The sequence below is a fragment of the Thalassophryne amazonica genome, chromosome 6, assembly GCF_902500255.1.
Source record: "Thalassophryne amazonica chromosome 6, fThaAma1.1, whole genome shotgun sequence".
NCBI classification, from domain to species: Eukaryota; Metazoa; Chordata; class Actinopteri; order Batrachoidiformes; family Batrachoididae; genus Thalassophryne; species Thalassophryne amazonica.
In genome coordinates, this window is record NC_047108.1 from 9,310,589 (window position 1) to 9,328,335 (window position 17,747).

Genomic DNA, 17,747 nt, shown 5'->3' on the forward strand with positions numbered 1-17,747 from the left:
CTGGTTCTTGGACCCATGTCCTCATACTTTGGACTTAATTTCCTTTAATATGTTCTTATTGTGGGCAGCATGGTGGATTAGTGTTTAGCACTGTTGCCTCATAGCGAGAAGGTCATGGGTTCAATTCCCACCTGTGGCTTTTCTGTGTGGAGTTTGCATGTTCTCCCCGTGTTTGCGTAGGTTCTCTGCGGGTGCTCTGGCTTCCTCAAACATCCAAAGACATACAGGTTAGGTGACTTGGAATCTTTAAATTGTCTGTAGGTGTGTGTGGGTGTGAATGTGTTTGTTTGTCTGTATGTGTCCTGTCCAGGGTGTGCCCGCCTCGTGCTCTATGACTGCTGGGATAGGTTCTAGCTCCCCGTGACCCTTAATTGGACTAAGCATTTGAAGGTGAGTGAGTGATGTTCTGATTGTAGGGTTCTGAGTTTGAGCATTTTAAAATAGTTGCTGGGAATAGTTGCTGTTCCTGTTCTTCCTGTTCTGGTTGTTTATTAATAAAGGCGGCTCAGTGGATTAGCGGGTTGCACTGTATGAGCTGGAACTCAACCAGGCATCGGTCTCTTTAGTGTTTGCACGGGTTCTCCTGGGACACTCCATTGTTCTCACAGTCCAGAGACACGAGTTGAGTCCAAGTGTCGAGTGGAAACTGAATTGACAGCGTGAGAGTTGCTGTCTGTCTGTATGTGTTAACTCTGTGATGGACGGGTCAACTTTCCAGACGCTGACTCTCACCTCATACAGGCTTGAAAAGATTTGAGCCGCCGGCAACCCAGAACAGGAAAAAAATCTATATGACAGATTTTGTGTGTGTGTGTGTGTGTGTGTGTTTATTAAACCCCAGGACAGCAAACGACAGGAAAATGGGAAATGAAAATGGATGAAGTAAGAAATGTCGAGCATCGATCAAACTGGTAAATTAATGAGTCTGCACAGTGAAGCACCACTCCATTGAAAGAGCTCGCTTGATATAGTTAATTAAAAACTGTTGATCCCTGCAGGGACAGACTCCGAACAACAAGGGCCACTAAACATTTCTAAATAAGAAATTCTCAAAGATCGCAGCTATTAATCACAAGTTAAAATTGACCTTTCAACAATGTGAATAGTTTAGAAAACACTCAGCAGTGTGGAGAAGTTTGTGCCCACCGTCAGCTTTTACGTGTACATTCTGGATGTGATTTGAGAAACTGTTGTTGAAATTTTAATGAGAGAGAACAGATCACATCTAAGCTCCAGCCTCCTGTGCAGGCGTGCAGCAAAGCAGTCGGAGGTCGGGGTGCTGACAGAGAGTTTAGGTTACATCATGCAGTCATATTTACAACAGCGTTTTAGCGCCACATTTAGTTTTTTGGGTTTTTTTAGATATCGAGAATAAAGTCACAATATTATGAGAATAAAGTCGTAATATTACAAGAAAAATTACAAGACAAAAGATGATAATATTACCGGAATAAAGTCATAATATTATGAGAAAAAAGTCATAATATTACGAGACAAAAACTTGTAATATTATGAGAATAAAGTCGTAATATTACGAGAAAAAAGTCATAATATTACGAGACAAAAACTTGTAAATTACGAGAATAAAGTCGTAAATTTAAGAGAATAAAGTATTTATACAAGAAGCGACAACTGCCAGTGTCGTGCCAAAGTAGTTATTCCCATCAGGAATTGTATCAACCCTATGACACCAATTCCAGCCATCTTCTCTTCCACAAAAGAGACAATTTCGGGAGCTACTAATCACCAGACCTACAGGTAAAGTCCGTGTGGTTGGAATAGGTACATTTTCTTGCATATTCTTTCACAGTTCTGATACTAATGATGATGACTTAATTCTCGTAATATTACAAGCTTTTTTCATAAAATTATGACTTTATTCTTGTAATATTACAACTTTATTCTCAAAGTCTAAAAAAAACCAAAACCTCAATGTGGCCCTAAAACGCTGTCGTACATATTAAATGTTGCACAGCAATGCAAAATTCATGATTTTTGTACTGAGTGCTAATGACATTTTACACCAGTTATAATGCATTTCACACTGCAGCCCTCTGAGCACCCCTACTTCCAACACCCCTGCAACCCCATGAACATTAATTATGTTTCCTGATACATTAAAACTAAAATAAAAAATATTACGACATGTTTCAGTTGGATGGAGCGTATTTCATTTAATTATTTTCTCTCACAAACTGCTGCTTTCGCAGCAAAATCCAGACATTGTATCTTTAAGAACAAACCCATTTAAAATCAGCTCCCTGAAACCTAAATAAGAAACATGCCTGTTAGCAGGTCAGAGATGTATATAAATTTTAAATGAAGAAGAATACTTTTGGTGTAGTTTCTCATTCTGGAAAGTCACCAGCAGAGAGAACGTAGAGAGGGCTGACTCCCACAAAATAATGTAATCTGGACGCCATTTTGATTGTGTGTAACTGGGTCAGCTTGGCTGCTGCAGTGGAGTGACGTTTGTAAACAAAACTTCTCTTGCGTGTACTACAAGCTACTGTAATGCACTATTTGACTTTAGAACACAAGGAACTACTATTACAAATGTGTATAGAGTGTATGGAGTGTATAGAGTGGAAAATAAGGCATTGTAAGTACAGTATATTATAACCGAGGCAGCCTGATCTTTTATATTTTTAGTTTTATATTTTCTGTTGTGTTTTTAATCAGGTTCTTTTTGTCTCTTTCTCTAAAATTGTATTGTAGCATTATTGGTTATTATTACTATTATTGTTGTTGTTGTTGCTATTATTATTATTAATATATAAACAAAATAAATTTTAAAATATTACAATTTGACTCTTTTACGACCACAAACGCTGAGCCATTATTATACAGAAAACAACTGCACACAAACGTGCTGACAGCTGCAGCAGCTTAATGCTAACTTTAACATTGAAAATGCCATAAACATGCTAATGCGTTAGCATCAGTCCCGTTTTTAAGTTATAAAATACATCTATCAACTGTTTCAGAAGACCATAACAGGTCAGTTTAGCATAAAAAAGGTAAATATTACTCACAGACATATGCTCTTTAGGGTTTTAGTGGGGGAAAATTAAGATAAAGCAGATCGAAGCACTACTTCGATCTGCGAATCACTGCTTCGATTGGTTCAAGGTTCAAAGTAAAGCCACACTGCAGAAAAGTTGATTACAGACCTGCTGCGGGGTCTGTAATCAATGTAGAGTAATGATCATTTTCCTGTCCAACACCCCCAAAAACAACTGCCACTCTGAAGAACCGATAAAGGAATCATTAAGCAAAAAGGTTATTGATGTCGGTGGATCGAATCATTTCTTAATGATACCCTTTGGAAAGGAGTAGAATTCCACTTCCTTGTTTGTTTTAGTGTACTTGATGCAATTGATAGCCAAACAGTTCCTTTAGATCTTGATGTTTTTCTGATGTTGCTGGTATAACAGTTATGATCCATGGTCATGAAAAATGCACATAAACAGAACCTTTTGTCTCTAATACAACTCTCGAGTGACACAAAGACTGCCATTGTGCATCTATAGCAACACCCAGTTACACACATTCAAAATGGCGGCCGGTGCTCAGCCAATTACAATGCAGCATATAGGAAGTCGGCCATCTCTGTGTTCTCTCTGGTCACCAGAGAACAGTCACTGAGCAGAATCTGAAAGAGTCGAATTACTTAATCTGAAATTATGCTACAAATAAATAAATAAACCTGAATGAATTACCAACTCTGGGATATTTTACTGCATTTACTGCTGCTGCTTTTTCTCAGATGGCTGAAGATCCAGATAATGTGTAGCACAGGACATAAAGCACTTAAAAAAGATCCAGTGCTTGTTTGTCTTTGTATGAGTGGCAATTGAGAAGTTTTGAACCTGACTCAGAATAAGTAGGATGTGATTTTCCATCTTGTGCATTCTGAGAATCCAGTTTTTCTCTCTGTTTGAGGTGCGGCTCTATCCAGAGATGGGTGTGGTGTCTTCTTCTGCAACCCTCCTGTCCTATGCACTGGCAAAATTTGCTGTATATTCATTTTATAAATTGTTTTATAAATTGGCCCAAGCAGAGGGTCACCCCTTTGAGTCTGGTCTACTTGAGGTTTCTTCCTCAGATCATCACAGGGAGTTTTTCCTTACCACTGTCACCTGTGTGCTTGCTCTGGGGGTTGGTAAGGTTAGACCTTACTTGTGTGCTATATAAATGAAATAAATGAAATTAATTACATTCTCGAGAATGTGTGAAGTTTTGACTCACTGGTTCAATCTTGAGAAATGTTGGTTTCTCAGAATGCAAAAGATACAGAACCACACCCTGTTTTTTCAGAGTCAGACTCAAAACATCTCAATCGTCCCTTGTAAATCTCAACAATAATGCAAAACATATCAATGAAATATAAGAACGCAGAGCTGGAACACCTGCTGGTTGGGAAGGTCTACCTGGTTGGCCCTGCAGGTCAACGGATTGTTGAGACTTGCTGCGTGACGACCGATGAGGATCTCCCTGTCTGGAGGAGCGCTGGCTGTGGTGGTGCATGGAGGGATCCCTGGAGTAATCCGACGTGTGGTACCCTCCTGACCGTGATTCGCCACGTCTTCCTGAAGATAAAGAGCATCCTGAAGGATCATGGCGCATCGATGGGTCTTTGAGGTGCCCCTTGGATGACCTAGAGGACCTCTGTTCATCTGTGTGACGTGAGGAGGACGAGTGCCGGCTGGAGCCTCCATGGTGCCGGTGATCACGGGACGAGGAGTGTCGCCCTCCATGACCGTAGTCATCCTGGGGCCAGAGGTCCTCCTCAGGAGGGTCATCATAATCATGGTAGGTGTGTTTGACAGCGTGGCGGCTCCTCCCAGATGAGTGGCTGCTGCCGTAGTGACGAGAACTGGAGCGCGGCTTCTCAAACCAGTCGGTCTCTTCCTGGCCCAGATGGTAGGCTTTGGAAACCGAGAGCAGATCACAGTCAATCTCCATGTCGTTCGGAGATAGCGGCATGCAGGCTGAGAGAAGGAAGGAGGCAGAAGAAGAACAACCACATGCAAAATAAAGGGAAGAGAGAGAAGACACAGAAAGAAAGACAGAAAATAAAAATAAAAGATTTACATCCATGCAGAACACACTTGTCACCCACCACCTTCTCAATTTAAAGACAGTACAAACAGGATCAAACAAGCACTGGAAATCCATCAGCTGGTACTTTAAAGTATTAAACTGCCCAAAGAAATGGGTCTTTTTTTTTAATTATATGTTCTTGCTTTGGTCAAAAAATGGTATTTCTTCATTATTGTTCACACTCAAAACAGTGTCCTCAAAGCTTACCTCTAAGCTTCATTACATTATTTTTTGATGTCAAACAGCAAACATGGACATGCACTGTTTCAAAGTCAGAATAATACTTTGGAGATGTAATGTAAGATTTGAGGATGCTGTTTTAAGATTAGAAAATTACAGAGCAATTCCCTCCAGGATTCTTGAAGCTGAAGCTTAATTTGGTTACAGAAAGGGCGAGATTCTCCCGTTTTCATTAAGGTTAAACATACAACTGATTGCAGTTGACGTATTTGCAGTGCAGACACTGAATTCATCAGTAAAAAAGTGACGAGAATAACAAAGACAAAGATTAAAACCCAGTAAAGAAAAATCAATGCAACCATAATGTGCATAGAAGACCTTCCAGGTGATTTCGAGTGTAGCAAACGAGGTAAACGACCACCCCGGAGAACCATGCGCGTACTGGACAGACAGACGAGTGGACGAACAGGCGGAAGGACGAACAGGCAGGCAGACAGACAGAAAGCAGTCCACTACTAAGAGAGATCCATGTGACTCTCAGGTAGAACACATCAGCATGCAACAGTTATCTCTGTCATTTTTTTTTTTTTTTTTAGGCCGAGCTTCTGGGTGGGTGGGGGACGTTTAGATAAACGGTGAGGGGCAGTGATAAGTAGTGAGACTGTGTGGGTGCTCAGGTCCCACAATTACCTTCACTGTCTGACACAGCGCAATGATAATCATCTATAACATATGTATCATCCGATTTGTAGACGTGTGTCCGGGGAAGGTCCCGTATGTGGTCTTGTACGTCTGGCAGCGAGTGGCTGGAACCGCAATTGCCGTAATAGTAATGATATCTACTGCTGCGACTGTCATATGGATCGGGACCTAAGCTCGATGATCGTCCAGAACCCATGAATTTTCCCAAAGGACTCATTAGGCTCTCCTCCTCAGAGTACTGCCGGGTTGGGTGACGCCCCCGGCTGTAGCCAGAGCGGTAGGCGCGGTCGTCTCTCTCATAGGATCTGCTGCGGTAGCCAGCGTAGTCCCTGGCTGAGATCTTGTCCATGCCATAGCCAGTGGAACGGGAGCGGCCGGTTGAGGTGTAATAAATCCGATCATCATCATCCATCACCATACCATAGTAACGGCTACCATGTGTGCTGCCACTAGTGCCCTCGAAAGTACTCCTCTTAAAGCCATAGTCTTCAATCAACTGGCGCCCTCGAATGTTGGAGGAAGCATAAGCCCCGCTAGCTGCAGAGGAATAGGAGGCCAGGTCTGCCTCAACATCCCGAGCCTCCTCAATGGGGGAAAACTTAGAGATTTTCTGCTCCATGCTCCCCAGTTTCCTGTGCTTGCTGCGCTTGGAGGAAATGACAGCAGGAGCCAGAAGGCTTCTTGCAGACAATGGTTTCTGTACCCCAGAGCGAATGCTGCCATGTTTGTAGTCGTAGTCATAGAAATAGGGGGATCCCCCACCCAGGCTAGTGCTCACACTGCTGCTGCTGCCCCCTAGTGGTCCGTGCCTGTAGCTGCTCTTACCCCTGCCATGGTGGTCGTACAGCTCTTCCTGCATCGCTGCTTCTTCCTCTGCTGTCCTGCTGTATGAGGAGCCGCAGGTTCCCCCACGTGCTGCGCTGCCAGTGGTGCTGCTGTGGCCATGGATGTCACCCAGGTAACGCCCACTGCCGCCATGATGCATCATGTCCCCTGTTGTTGTGCCCAGCCCATCTTTTGCCGTCAGCTCACTCACGTCATCAATCATCATGTAGTTCCTTGGGATATTTTGCTCTAAACCAGGCACCCCGTACATCCCATCAGCTGTGCTGTAGGTGGAAGGGCTGTCTACGTTAAGTCCATATGCATTGGAAACTGTGGAAGTGTACTGTCCATAAGAACTGGCTGTGGTGGTGGTGTAACCATATGTATTTGCAGTGGTTGTAGTGTACTGGCCATATGAACTAGCTGAAGCTGAAGTGTACTGGCCATAAGTACTGGATGGTATGGAGGAGTAACTGCCATAGCTTGATACTGGTGCTGAGCCATAGAGTCCATAAGAGCTGGCCATAGTTGTTGCTCCAGTGTACTGGCCGTAACAAGGGGCTGCACTGGAATACGTGGCATCCTGGGCCATGGTGGTGACCACTACTGTAGGGTTGCTGATAGTCTCATAGTTGGTGGGCATCTTGTGCTCAAGATCAGCTAGTGATGTCTGCCTGGGCCTCCCTGGATGGATTGTCAAGATTTCTGCTTGGGGCTGTCCAGGATATGGAGTGGTTTGGCTTGAGTAGGAGGACACAGCACTGGGATAAGGTGAGCTATGGGTGGGGTATGGGGGCTGACCAGGTGGTGCAGGGGCAAAACCAGTGTGCCCTGGCTGGGGCTGAGGTGCACCTGCTAATCCTATGTCTGTCTGGGGGTATGGGGGCTGAGTTTGAGGGTAAATGTGGGAAGGGTAGGAGGTTTGAGACTGATAGGATGATCCTGGAGGTGGAGCGTGGCTCTGGAGAGGTGTGGGCTGCGGCAATGCCTGGGACTGAGACACTGTGGGATAAGGAGGCTGACTGAAAGTTGAGGACTGGTATGGTGCATTGGACTGTTGAGTTGGTGGCACTGGCTGGCTCTGCGGATACTGACAGGAGTGGAAGGATGAAGTGGGTGGGTACTGTGCTGCTGTGTTGAGATCACTGGCAAATTGACTGAGCGGGGCAGTGCTTGGCCTTGTGGTCAGTAGCCCATTGGTCTCATGTGATGCAGCTGCAGCTGCTAATCGTAAGTTATTCAACTCACTATCAGACATGTAGTCCCTGGTATCCCCCATACACCTCAAGTAAGCAATATCCCTCCTCTCTCTCTCCTTAACCAGGGTCTCTTTCCTTTGGTGGATCCCCAGCTCCAAATATCTCAGTTTTGCATCAATTTCTTTCTCTTCCTCCTCCAGTTCAGCTTGCTGCTTCCGGAGCTTGGTCGACTCTTGCTCAACTGCTTTGAGCTCATGGGTGAGGTCTTTGAGGAGGCTGGCTTTGGCAGCCAGACCGGACCTGGAGCTGGGCTTGAGGCTGGGCACAGAGGGCAGGTAGACCTGTTGGAGGGCAGGCGTCATCATGGGCAGGTGAGCTGAGGTAGTCTCATCTGGAGGAGGGCTGGGCAGGGTCCGCTTTACCTTGCGGAGCAAGGAGCTCTGCTGTAGGGCTGCCAGCTGGAGAGAGAGAGAGATGAGAAGGATGGACAGCATGCAAATGTGGAGGAGACAAGGAAGTGTGGTGAGAGTCGAGTGGGGAGGGGGTACAACAGATATATGAGCATGCAAAGAGCCATAATTAACATTAGTGAGGGAGAGGGAGGAAACAAAATCAAATTGGTGTACAAAGAGAGGGATGGGAGTGTGTGGGAGGATGAACGATGAGGATGTGGAGACAATTAAAAGGTTAGAGAGGTGAAATATGCAGTGACAGAAGATAAAAACAAAGACAGATGAACAAGGAAATTAGCAGAAGTGTGAAAAGGTGTAAGGAGGGAGAGAGGAGGCGACAACATCGACGGAGATAGAAGGAAGAGTGGTGATGAACGGAGAGAGGAGAAAGCAAGGCAATATTGTGGTAGTGGAGAGAAAAGAAGAAAGGAACAAAAAATAAGGTGTTGGTGGATTCACAATTGGGAGGAAAACAAGAAGGGAGCAGAAGATGGAAGACGGAAGTTCGTGCAGAACAGATATGGATGTCAGGATTAGGGTGGAAAACTCAAAATGTGAGATCGGGGAAGAGGAAAAATGAGGGAACAACAGGGACATACAAAAGGAGACATGTAGACACAAAGACACCAAGACAAAAAATGTAGTTTGTTAGAAAACAAAAAAAAATTTTTTTAAATAGTGACATTGGTGGTTAAATATTCAACATCATGTAATTCAAAAAAAGTAATTTGACAACTGAAAATAACTGCAATTTTAAAGCATTTACTATGGCCTACTTAAGAATAATAGAATTATAAGCAGAATATTGTTTTAAATTAGGAAGAACACAAAACAGAAGGTAACCTCATCCCAGTGTCTACACAACATGTTTAAGATTTACATAGGGTCTGATTTACCAAAGGTTTGCAGTGTAACAAATGTACATAAACTCCATAGGACCCATAAATTAATTTGCATACTGATCTAGTAATGCCGTGCCCCGAAGATTGAGTCTTTCAAATGTACAAAATAGTGCATACTGTCCATTAAACACATTTGCCTTCATGAATATGTAAGTTGGGTTGTGTACAGCCAAGTGCGCAAAACTGTGGGTTTGAACAAGCAACTAGATTAGTTTTGCACATGCAATGCGATTTATCAAGGCTATAAACAATGTCAAGATTGCGTCTGTAATTACGTAAATTTGAAAACATGGTGCTAAATAACTCTTGTTGCACACTGACACACATACTGTAAATCTGATTTAAAGTTATTCCCTGTGAGCTGTTTGGGTTGTGCATTTCTTTATTTTCGCTCAGTCATCTTTAACACAGAAAACACCACGATTAAACACCCACAGCTAAAAATACAACATACAAAAGCATTCTCATTCTATATCACATCCTCTCCAGTGAAGATAATATATTAATATCAGAGTAGAGTTCATGTCCCATGAAAAAAATACATTGGTTGCAGGAATGCCCATTTGAAGTTGATCTTCAACCAACAGTTTAATTAAAATATTAATGATGATAACAATAAATATATTTATTCAGGATATCCTATGTTGCCACAGTATCCAGACACAAGAAGCATGTCTGGATATTATATACAACACAGTAACTTAAATTAATAAAATTTCAAATGAGCTTGGGCCCAGAGAAGGTGGTGGCATTTCTGGATGCTGTTGATGTATGGCTTTCGCTTTGCATGGTAGAGTTTTAACTTGCACTTGTAGCAATGAACTGTGTTAACTGACAATGGTTTTCTGAAGTGTTCCTGAGACCCCACAGTAAGATCCCTTACACAATGATGTTGGTTTATAATGCAGTGCTGCCTGAGGGATCGAAGGTCACGGGCATTCAATGTTGGTTTTCGGCCTTGCCGCTTACATGTAGAAACTTCTCCAGATCCTTACATTCTGTTATGTTTCGGACGCAGCCCGGAGAACCGACCAGCGTTTGAAGGACCCAGTATAAAATAAGCAGAGCACGGTACAAAGGATAACAGAGTTTAATAAACATAACAGTGATGTGATAAATATAAAAGTGCACGCTCTGGCGTGGTGGATTGCGGTGCGCTCCCAGCAGCGTTAACGGTCCGGAGCCAGAACCAGTTCGGACCCCAGGACCCCGCCGACACCCCCCAGGTGGCCGCGACAAACTGAGTCTGTGAATGAAGAAATCATCTTGTGAGTCCACACTCAACACACAGAGAGACCGCTCAAAGGTGTACAAACAGCAAACACTTCCTGGCTTAATTACTAATCAGCTTCCCACCCTGCAGGCATGGAACATCCTGTTCACAAACTCACTGCAGTGGAAGCTAATTAAAACGACCAACATAACAGCTCAATACAATAAGGTGTGAGGGACACCACATTTACTGACTGTATAAATGTTAGTCACAAAATCTAACGTACCTCAGGAAGTGTGCTGACGAGCGTGAGACCTCACCCCCTCCTCTTTCACAGACCATGCATCAAACCTGGATGTTCTCTGCATCCACTGATGATGAGATGGCTCTCGAGACGACGATCTCACCCGTCTGGTCACAAGGTCGAGTCTCTGGCAAATACACACTGTGTACTCCAGTCTTAAATGCCACCATGTTCCAATCCATGTAGATGCACCACAGCTGTGAGTCCTGACGAGCCGCAGGTGTTCAGGGTGAGGTCCTGATATCTCAGCCACACAGCCACTCAGTCCTAAATGCGCACCACCTGGAAGGAAAACCAAAAGACAGAAACAAAAGACAAACAAAAGCCAGCCAGGCACGCCAGCCACAACAGCACCCCACCCTCACGGGAAGCCTCCCGGCGATCACACAAACCTGGCCCAGGAGAAACACCCCCCTCCAGGGACCATGGCTGGAAACCGTATCTGCATTCATCTTCCAACAGAATCTTCATCCAACAGAAGGGTTGATGTCTTCTCCTCTGGCTGCATTTTTGCCTTTGTTTCTGTCTGTCAATTAGCACAGGTATGGCCAGGAGTTCTTAAACCTGTGCGGTCAGCCTTTGTCCAACCATGTTCACAGTCTGATCAGTCATAACACAAAAAAGACAAACACAAACAACCAAACCACCCCCCCCTCCCAGAGGACCATCCCATCAAACCCCGGGAAGGGGAGAAAAGAAAAACAACCCAAACTTAAGCTTGCAAATAACAATGCTAACACCCCCCCCCCCCCCCCTCCCCAGAGGACCGTTCCATCAAACCCCGGGGAAGGGGAAAAAAGAAAAACAACCCAAACTTAAGCTTGCAAATAAAAATGCTAACACCCCCCCCACCCCCCCACCCCCCCGACGACATGTAGGGACCAACACCCCCCAGCGGGCATCCTGCCAGCTCCAGGAGTAATAACCACAGCCGAGGTCCCTCTGGGCTCCAAAGTCACCCACGGGGGCTCCCAGCGCCTCCCAGAGGACCGTTCCATCAACCCCAGGAGACGCCCCCCCTCATGACCAACGGACCCAGCCCCGGCCGTCTATGGCTAGATGGACCCACAGCCCTTTCCCCCCCAGAGGACACCACAGTCAAACCCTGAGGGCGGAAACTGGGGGGAAAAACAAAAGGAAAGAAAAAAAAAACATACAAACAAAACAACCCCAACCCCACCCCCTTGGCGCAGTGGGAACTGGAAGCACGTCCAGCGTCACCAACCGTGACTATACCCCAGAAGTCAACCGGGAGGAGTGGAACAGCGGTTATGGCAGATGGCACAAAACGGCGCCACTCCTCTGACTTCCAAACCAGCCACCAGCTGCGGGTATATCCCACTGCCCCAAACCTCAGCCACGCCGATGGCAGACGGCTCAAAGGCGCGCTGAAGCCGGAGGTGGAAAAGGGAATCAACAAAAAAAAAACAACAACACCCCGAACCCCCCCCCCCCCCAGGTGCAGAGGTTACCTGGGAAACGCCCAGCATAACCAAACTGCACCACTCCAGCAACGCCGACACTATGGCTCACACGGCTGGAGCCAGAGGAGAAGACAGGGAACAAAAAGAAAATACCCCAAACCCCCCCCCCCCCCCGGGTGCAGAGGTTACCTGGGAAACTCCCAGCATAACCAAACTGCACCACTCCAGCAACGCCGACACATACGGCTCACACGGCTGGAATCAGAGGAGAAGAGAGGGCATAACAAAAAAAACAAACAAAAAAAAAAGAAAAAAGAAAAAACAACCCAATTACCCCCCCCATCACCCCCCAGGGGACCGTCCCATCAAACCCTGGGGAGGTGAAACTAAAAGAAATAAAAAGAAAGACTAACAGACTAACATAAAGTTGCTTGGGTCCTTTTTTTGCTCCAAACAGGCTGCAGGGTCACAACCCCAGACACTAATAGTGTAAAAAAAATCCCACACAAAAAACAACTCAAAAAACACCCACACAAAATGACGTAACACAAAACAAATAAGTGACGTATACCGTTAAGCTCAAACAAATGGAACACACCTGTTCCCACTTAAGAGCTTGACGGTAATGTGACTCAGTTACCAACAGAGGGAGCCAAAGTGCTAAAAATGAAAAACCCCCTTTGGTAACAGAGAACCCAACTCATGCTGCTTTTCTGTGCGCAGCAACGTGTAAACACACAACCAAAATGTGTTTCAACTAAATAACGCCGGAGCTGTCACAACAGATGCAGTAGTTATCTTCATCCGGGGAAACGGGGCTACAACTGTAACACGGGAAGCTCAGCGACCCGTGCCACAGAGCTCCGCCGTGCGTGTTCACCCATTACAGACACACTCTTGCAGCTCCCGTTTAAACCTCTTATCCGGTCGGAGCGTGACGCGAAGCCGTCGCCAGTCACACTCCACCGTGACCCACGGATAAGGCACAAACACAGGAAACACGGCTGCAAGAGAGCACGAATCAGTATTCAGTAATGGGTTCTCAAACATGCACCATCCGGGCGGAGAGCACCCGCAACTGATCCAGATAACTTCTGAACGTCTGCTGCCGCCTTCCCGGCGCGTTACCGTCTCTGCTACCGCTGGGTCCGTGATGTTGGGCCAGAGACTACTGTTATGTTTTGGACGCAGCCCGGAGAACCGACCAGCGTTTGAAGGACCCAGTATAAAATAAGCAGAGCACGGTACAAAGGATAACAGAGTTTAATAAACATAACAGTGATGTGATAAATATAAAAGTGCGCGGTCTGGCGTGGTGGATTGCGGTGCGCTCCCAGCAGCGCTAACGGTCCGGAGCCAGAACCACTTCGGACCCCAGGACCCCGCCGACACCCCCCAGGTGGCCGCGACAAACCGAGTCTGTGAATGAAGAAATCATCTTGTGAGTCCACACTCAACACACAGAGAGACCGCTCAAAGGTGTACAAACAGCAAACACTTCCTGGCTTAATTACTAATCAGCTTCCCACCCTGCAGGCATGGAACATCCTGTTCACAAACTCACTGCAGTGGAAGCTAATTAAAATGACCAACATAACAGCTCAATACAATAAGGTGTGAGGGACACCACATTTACTGACTGTATAAATGTTAGTCACAAAATCTAACGTACCTCAGGAAGTGTGCTGACGAACGTGAGACCTCACCCCCTCCTCTTTCACAGACCGTGCATCAAACCTGGACGTTCTCTGCATCCACTGATGATGAGATGGCTCTCGAGACGACGATCTCACCCGTCTGGTCACAAGGTCGAGTCTCTGGCAAATACACACTGTGTACTCCAGTCTTAAATGCCACCATGTTCCAATCCATGTAGATGCACCACAGCTGTGAGTCCTGACGAGCCGCAGGTGATCAGGGTGAGGTCCTGATATCTCAGCCACACAGCCACTCAGTCCCAAATGCGCACCACCTGGAAGGAAAACCAAAAGACAGAAACAAAAGACAAACAAAAGCCAGCCAGGCACGCCAGCCACAACACATTCCTTGCAACTGAACGTTGAGAAACATTGTTCTTAAACTGTTGGACTATTTTTTTCATGCAGTTGTTCACAAAGTGGTGATCCTCGCCCCATCTTTGCTTGTGAATGGCTGAGACTTTTGGGGATGCTCCTTTTATACCCAATCATGACACTCACCTGTTTCCAATTAGGTGTTCTTTAAGCATTCATCAACTTTCCCAGTCTTTTATTGCCCAGTCCCAACTTTTTTGAAATGTGTTGCAGGCATCCATTTCAAAATGAGCAAGTATTTGCACAAAAACAAAGTTTATTTAGTTTGAACATTAAATATCTTGTCTTTGTGGTGTATTCAATTGAATATAGGTTGAAGAGGATTTGAAAATCATTGTATTCTGTTTTCATTTACAATGTCCCGACTTCATTGGAATTGGGGTCGAATGTCAGACTTATTGTAGCTGTCATTAATACTTGTACATCCATTTTCATTCCAAAATGATCTTAGAAAAGTACATTATTGTGATGGAATTACTGGATACTTTTGAGCATAAGTGTAATTATATGTTGGACTTGGACTTTTGGGATGGGGTATGAGGGGTGGGTAATTTATAAGCTTTGCTTTTTCCCACCCCCTTTTCAGGCACACGGTGTTTAATTTGGTCTTGTTTTTTTGATTTGTTTGATATGTTGTCTTTATGCTGCTGTGTTGTTGCTGAAATAAATTCTATTCTATTCTATTCTATTCTTTTCCTCATAAGATTCAGAGCACCATAACATAAATAAAAACTGTGAATTCCACTTTCAGTTGTACTTTGAAGAAAGTAACTGTTTTGTCAGAGTTGGTGTCACTTATTTCAAATGATGTTTGTGTAACATACAGAGACTTAATAAAAAAAAGTCTGCCTGCCCTGAAAACAAAACCATAGATCAGTCTGGAAAAATCCATGAAAAAGGCTTTAGTCATCGTAGCGTTCACATAAAACATTCATAACACTCACAAAATAACACCAACACCAGTGGAGGCAAAGAAATGTTTTCAGTTGATATTATAGAGATCTGCTGATTTTAGTAAGTTCTGACTCCACAAACAAAATAAAACAATAACCATGTAAAGCTGAGTGTTGAAAAAGTTTCGCAAAATGGTCAGCAGACGACATTTCTGCAGCATTTTTCTATCTGATGCCTCACAGTCACTGTATAATGGGAGCAATTTGGGAATTAAGGACCAAGCTTAAAGGCATCTTAGTGAGTTACTGTGATTGGGAATTAAACAGAGGATCCTCTGGTTATAAGCCTGACTCTCCAACCTCAAACATTTACTCGACAAGAGTCAAGAGTGCTCATGGAAGTCGAGCAGAGGCTGTACATCAAAATAGGAAGTAATGACTGTTTGTACACAAGTCTTTTTCAGTTACCGACTACTGAACAAATATATAAATGCAACACTTTTGTTTTTGTTCCTGTTTTTCACAAGTTGAACTCAAAGAGCTGAAACATTTTCTACATACACAAAAGACCTATTTCTCTCAAACACTGTTCACAAATCTGTCTAAATCTGTGTTAGTGAGCACTTCTCCTTTGCTGAGATAATCCATCCCACCTCACAGGTGTGGCAGATCAAGATGCTGATTATAGAAAATGTTTTAGACCTTTGAGTTCAGCTCATGAAAAATAGCAGCAAAAACAAGAGCCATCAGAGATTTCTGACATCTGCCAATCCAGATCTGGATCACCTCCAAAATGCAGCAGAGTTTATATCTATATGTGGTGCAAATTTGGTAAGAATCCATGAATTAGTTTTGATGTAATCCTTCAAAGCGTATATACAGTGAAATCTTATTCCAGAATCTGGATCCGGATCCGCATCACCTCCAAAATTTAATGGAGTCTTCCATGGGCTAATATGTATCTGTGGTGAAAATTTTGTCAAAATCCGTGCAATAGATTTGACGTAATTGTGCTAACAGTCAGGCAGACAGGCAAATAAATAAATGCTGATGATTTTCTTATGTCCTTGGCAGACGTAATAAAAGTGTTGCGTTTATATTTTTATTCATTGTAGTTTGATTTGAAGGTTGAAAGCACTGAAATTCTGCCACTTGTCTCCGAACTGGATATCACAAAATCTGAATGTTTGTAACTTGCTGAGTGAAGGGAGCCCCAGTTCACATCATATGTTTTTTTTTTTTTTAATGAGCCACCAGAAGATGGCAAAATAGCCTTGGAAATAGATCCATCAAAATTAAATGCTATTATAGTCACAATTTTCTGATCATCTACAACAGTGATTCCAAACTCACTCTTCATGTACTGTACCTCAAGCCCTTCATGGTTTTCATTTCTTTGTCCTAGACTCACACCTGTTCCAACTGGGGATTGTTTTGATCCAAATGATCCAGCTTATCATGTGGGTGGAGCAGGACGAAAAGGAAAATATGGAATTTTCTGTCGGTATTAAGGGACCTTTTAATTCAGGTCAGGTTGCAAGCATCAGTGTTGCACATTGCTATATCAACCACACCACAAAATCACCCAAGGACCCCAGCCGATGACTAGTCCAGCTCTATTCCTTGAAAGTAGTCATCTACCCATAGCCAAGCCAGATGGGGGTGTCACCTTGGCCTTTTCAAGTGGCTGGTGTCCTCAACACTGAGACACCTGAGCTGAATCACACAGAGAGAAATGTTCCACATAGACACATTGTTGTAGGTGGAGTTCTTTTACGATGCCAGTGGTACAGCTCACCTAGGTCTCTCTAATAAACCATTCATTTGACACAAAGTCATTTCAGTCGTACCCAGGGATCCTCATAGATATAATACCAAATATATTCAATTTTCTACTTAGGTCACTGATTAATGTCCAAGTCTCACAACCATACAGTAAAACAGGAAGCACAGAGACCCTAAAGACCTAGACCTTCGGTTTTTTTGCATACGTACGTATCGGCACTGACATACACCTCTGTTCAGGGACCTCATGACATCATAAGCTCTTCCCAGCTGTCTCTCCTTCTCGTATGCCAATGACCAGTATCCTAGGCAGAGCTGGACTGACTCCTGATTTGTAATCCTGTCATCTTCATATGCCCATTGGAATGGAAGGTATATTTTGTGTCCCATGATACATGCAACAGTGGCCTGAGTGGCCACAAAGACCCTGCATGTAGCAACAACGCTTTAGAAGCCACACCAGGGGGCCATCTTTATTTTATGTCAATGTCCTTTTGCATGTTAAAAGATGCCAATATGACCCAAAATAACAAGTTCACTGGTCCTCACATGTATCTATCAGAATCCAAATTTCTGAACTAATATGCTGTAGTTTTTTTTACAGAATTATTTGCAGAAATTTTGCAGACTCACTCAGTCAATCACTGACTCAGTCTGATGGTTTCTCTGCTCACTGCAGGGAAAAGATAG

The 17,747-nt window shown here is 44.2% G+C and overlaps 1 protein-coding gene across 1 annotated transcript in view; it reads right to left on the reverse strand.

Annotated features, from left to right (window-relative positions):
• LOC117511827 (protein bassoon-like) overlaps positions 1-17,747 on the reverse strand; it is a 648,753-nt gene that overhangs the window by 38,515 nt on the left and 592,491 nt on the right. Inside the window, 2 exon segments of the mRNA XM_034171736.1 lie at positions 4,434-4,931; positions 5,977-8,470. Of these exon segments, the coding sequence (XP_034027627.1) occupies positions 4,434-4,931; positions 5,977-8,470 (2,992 nt within the window).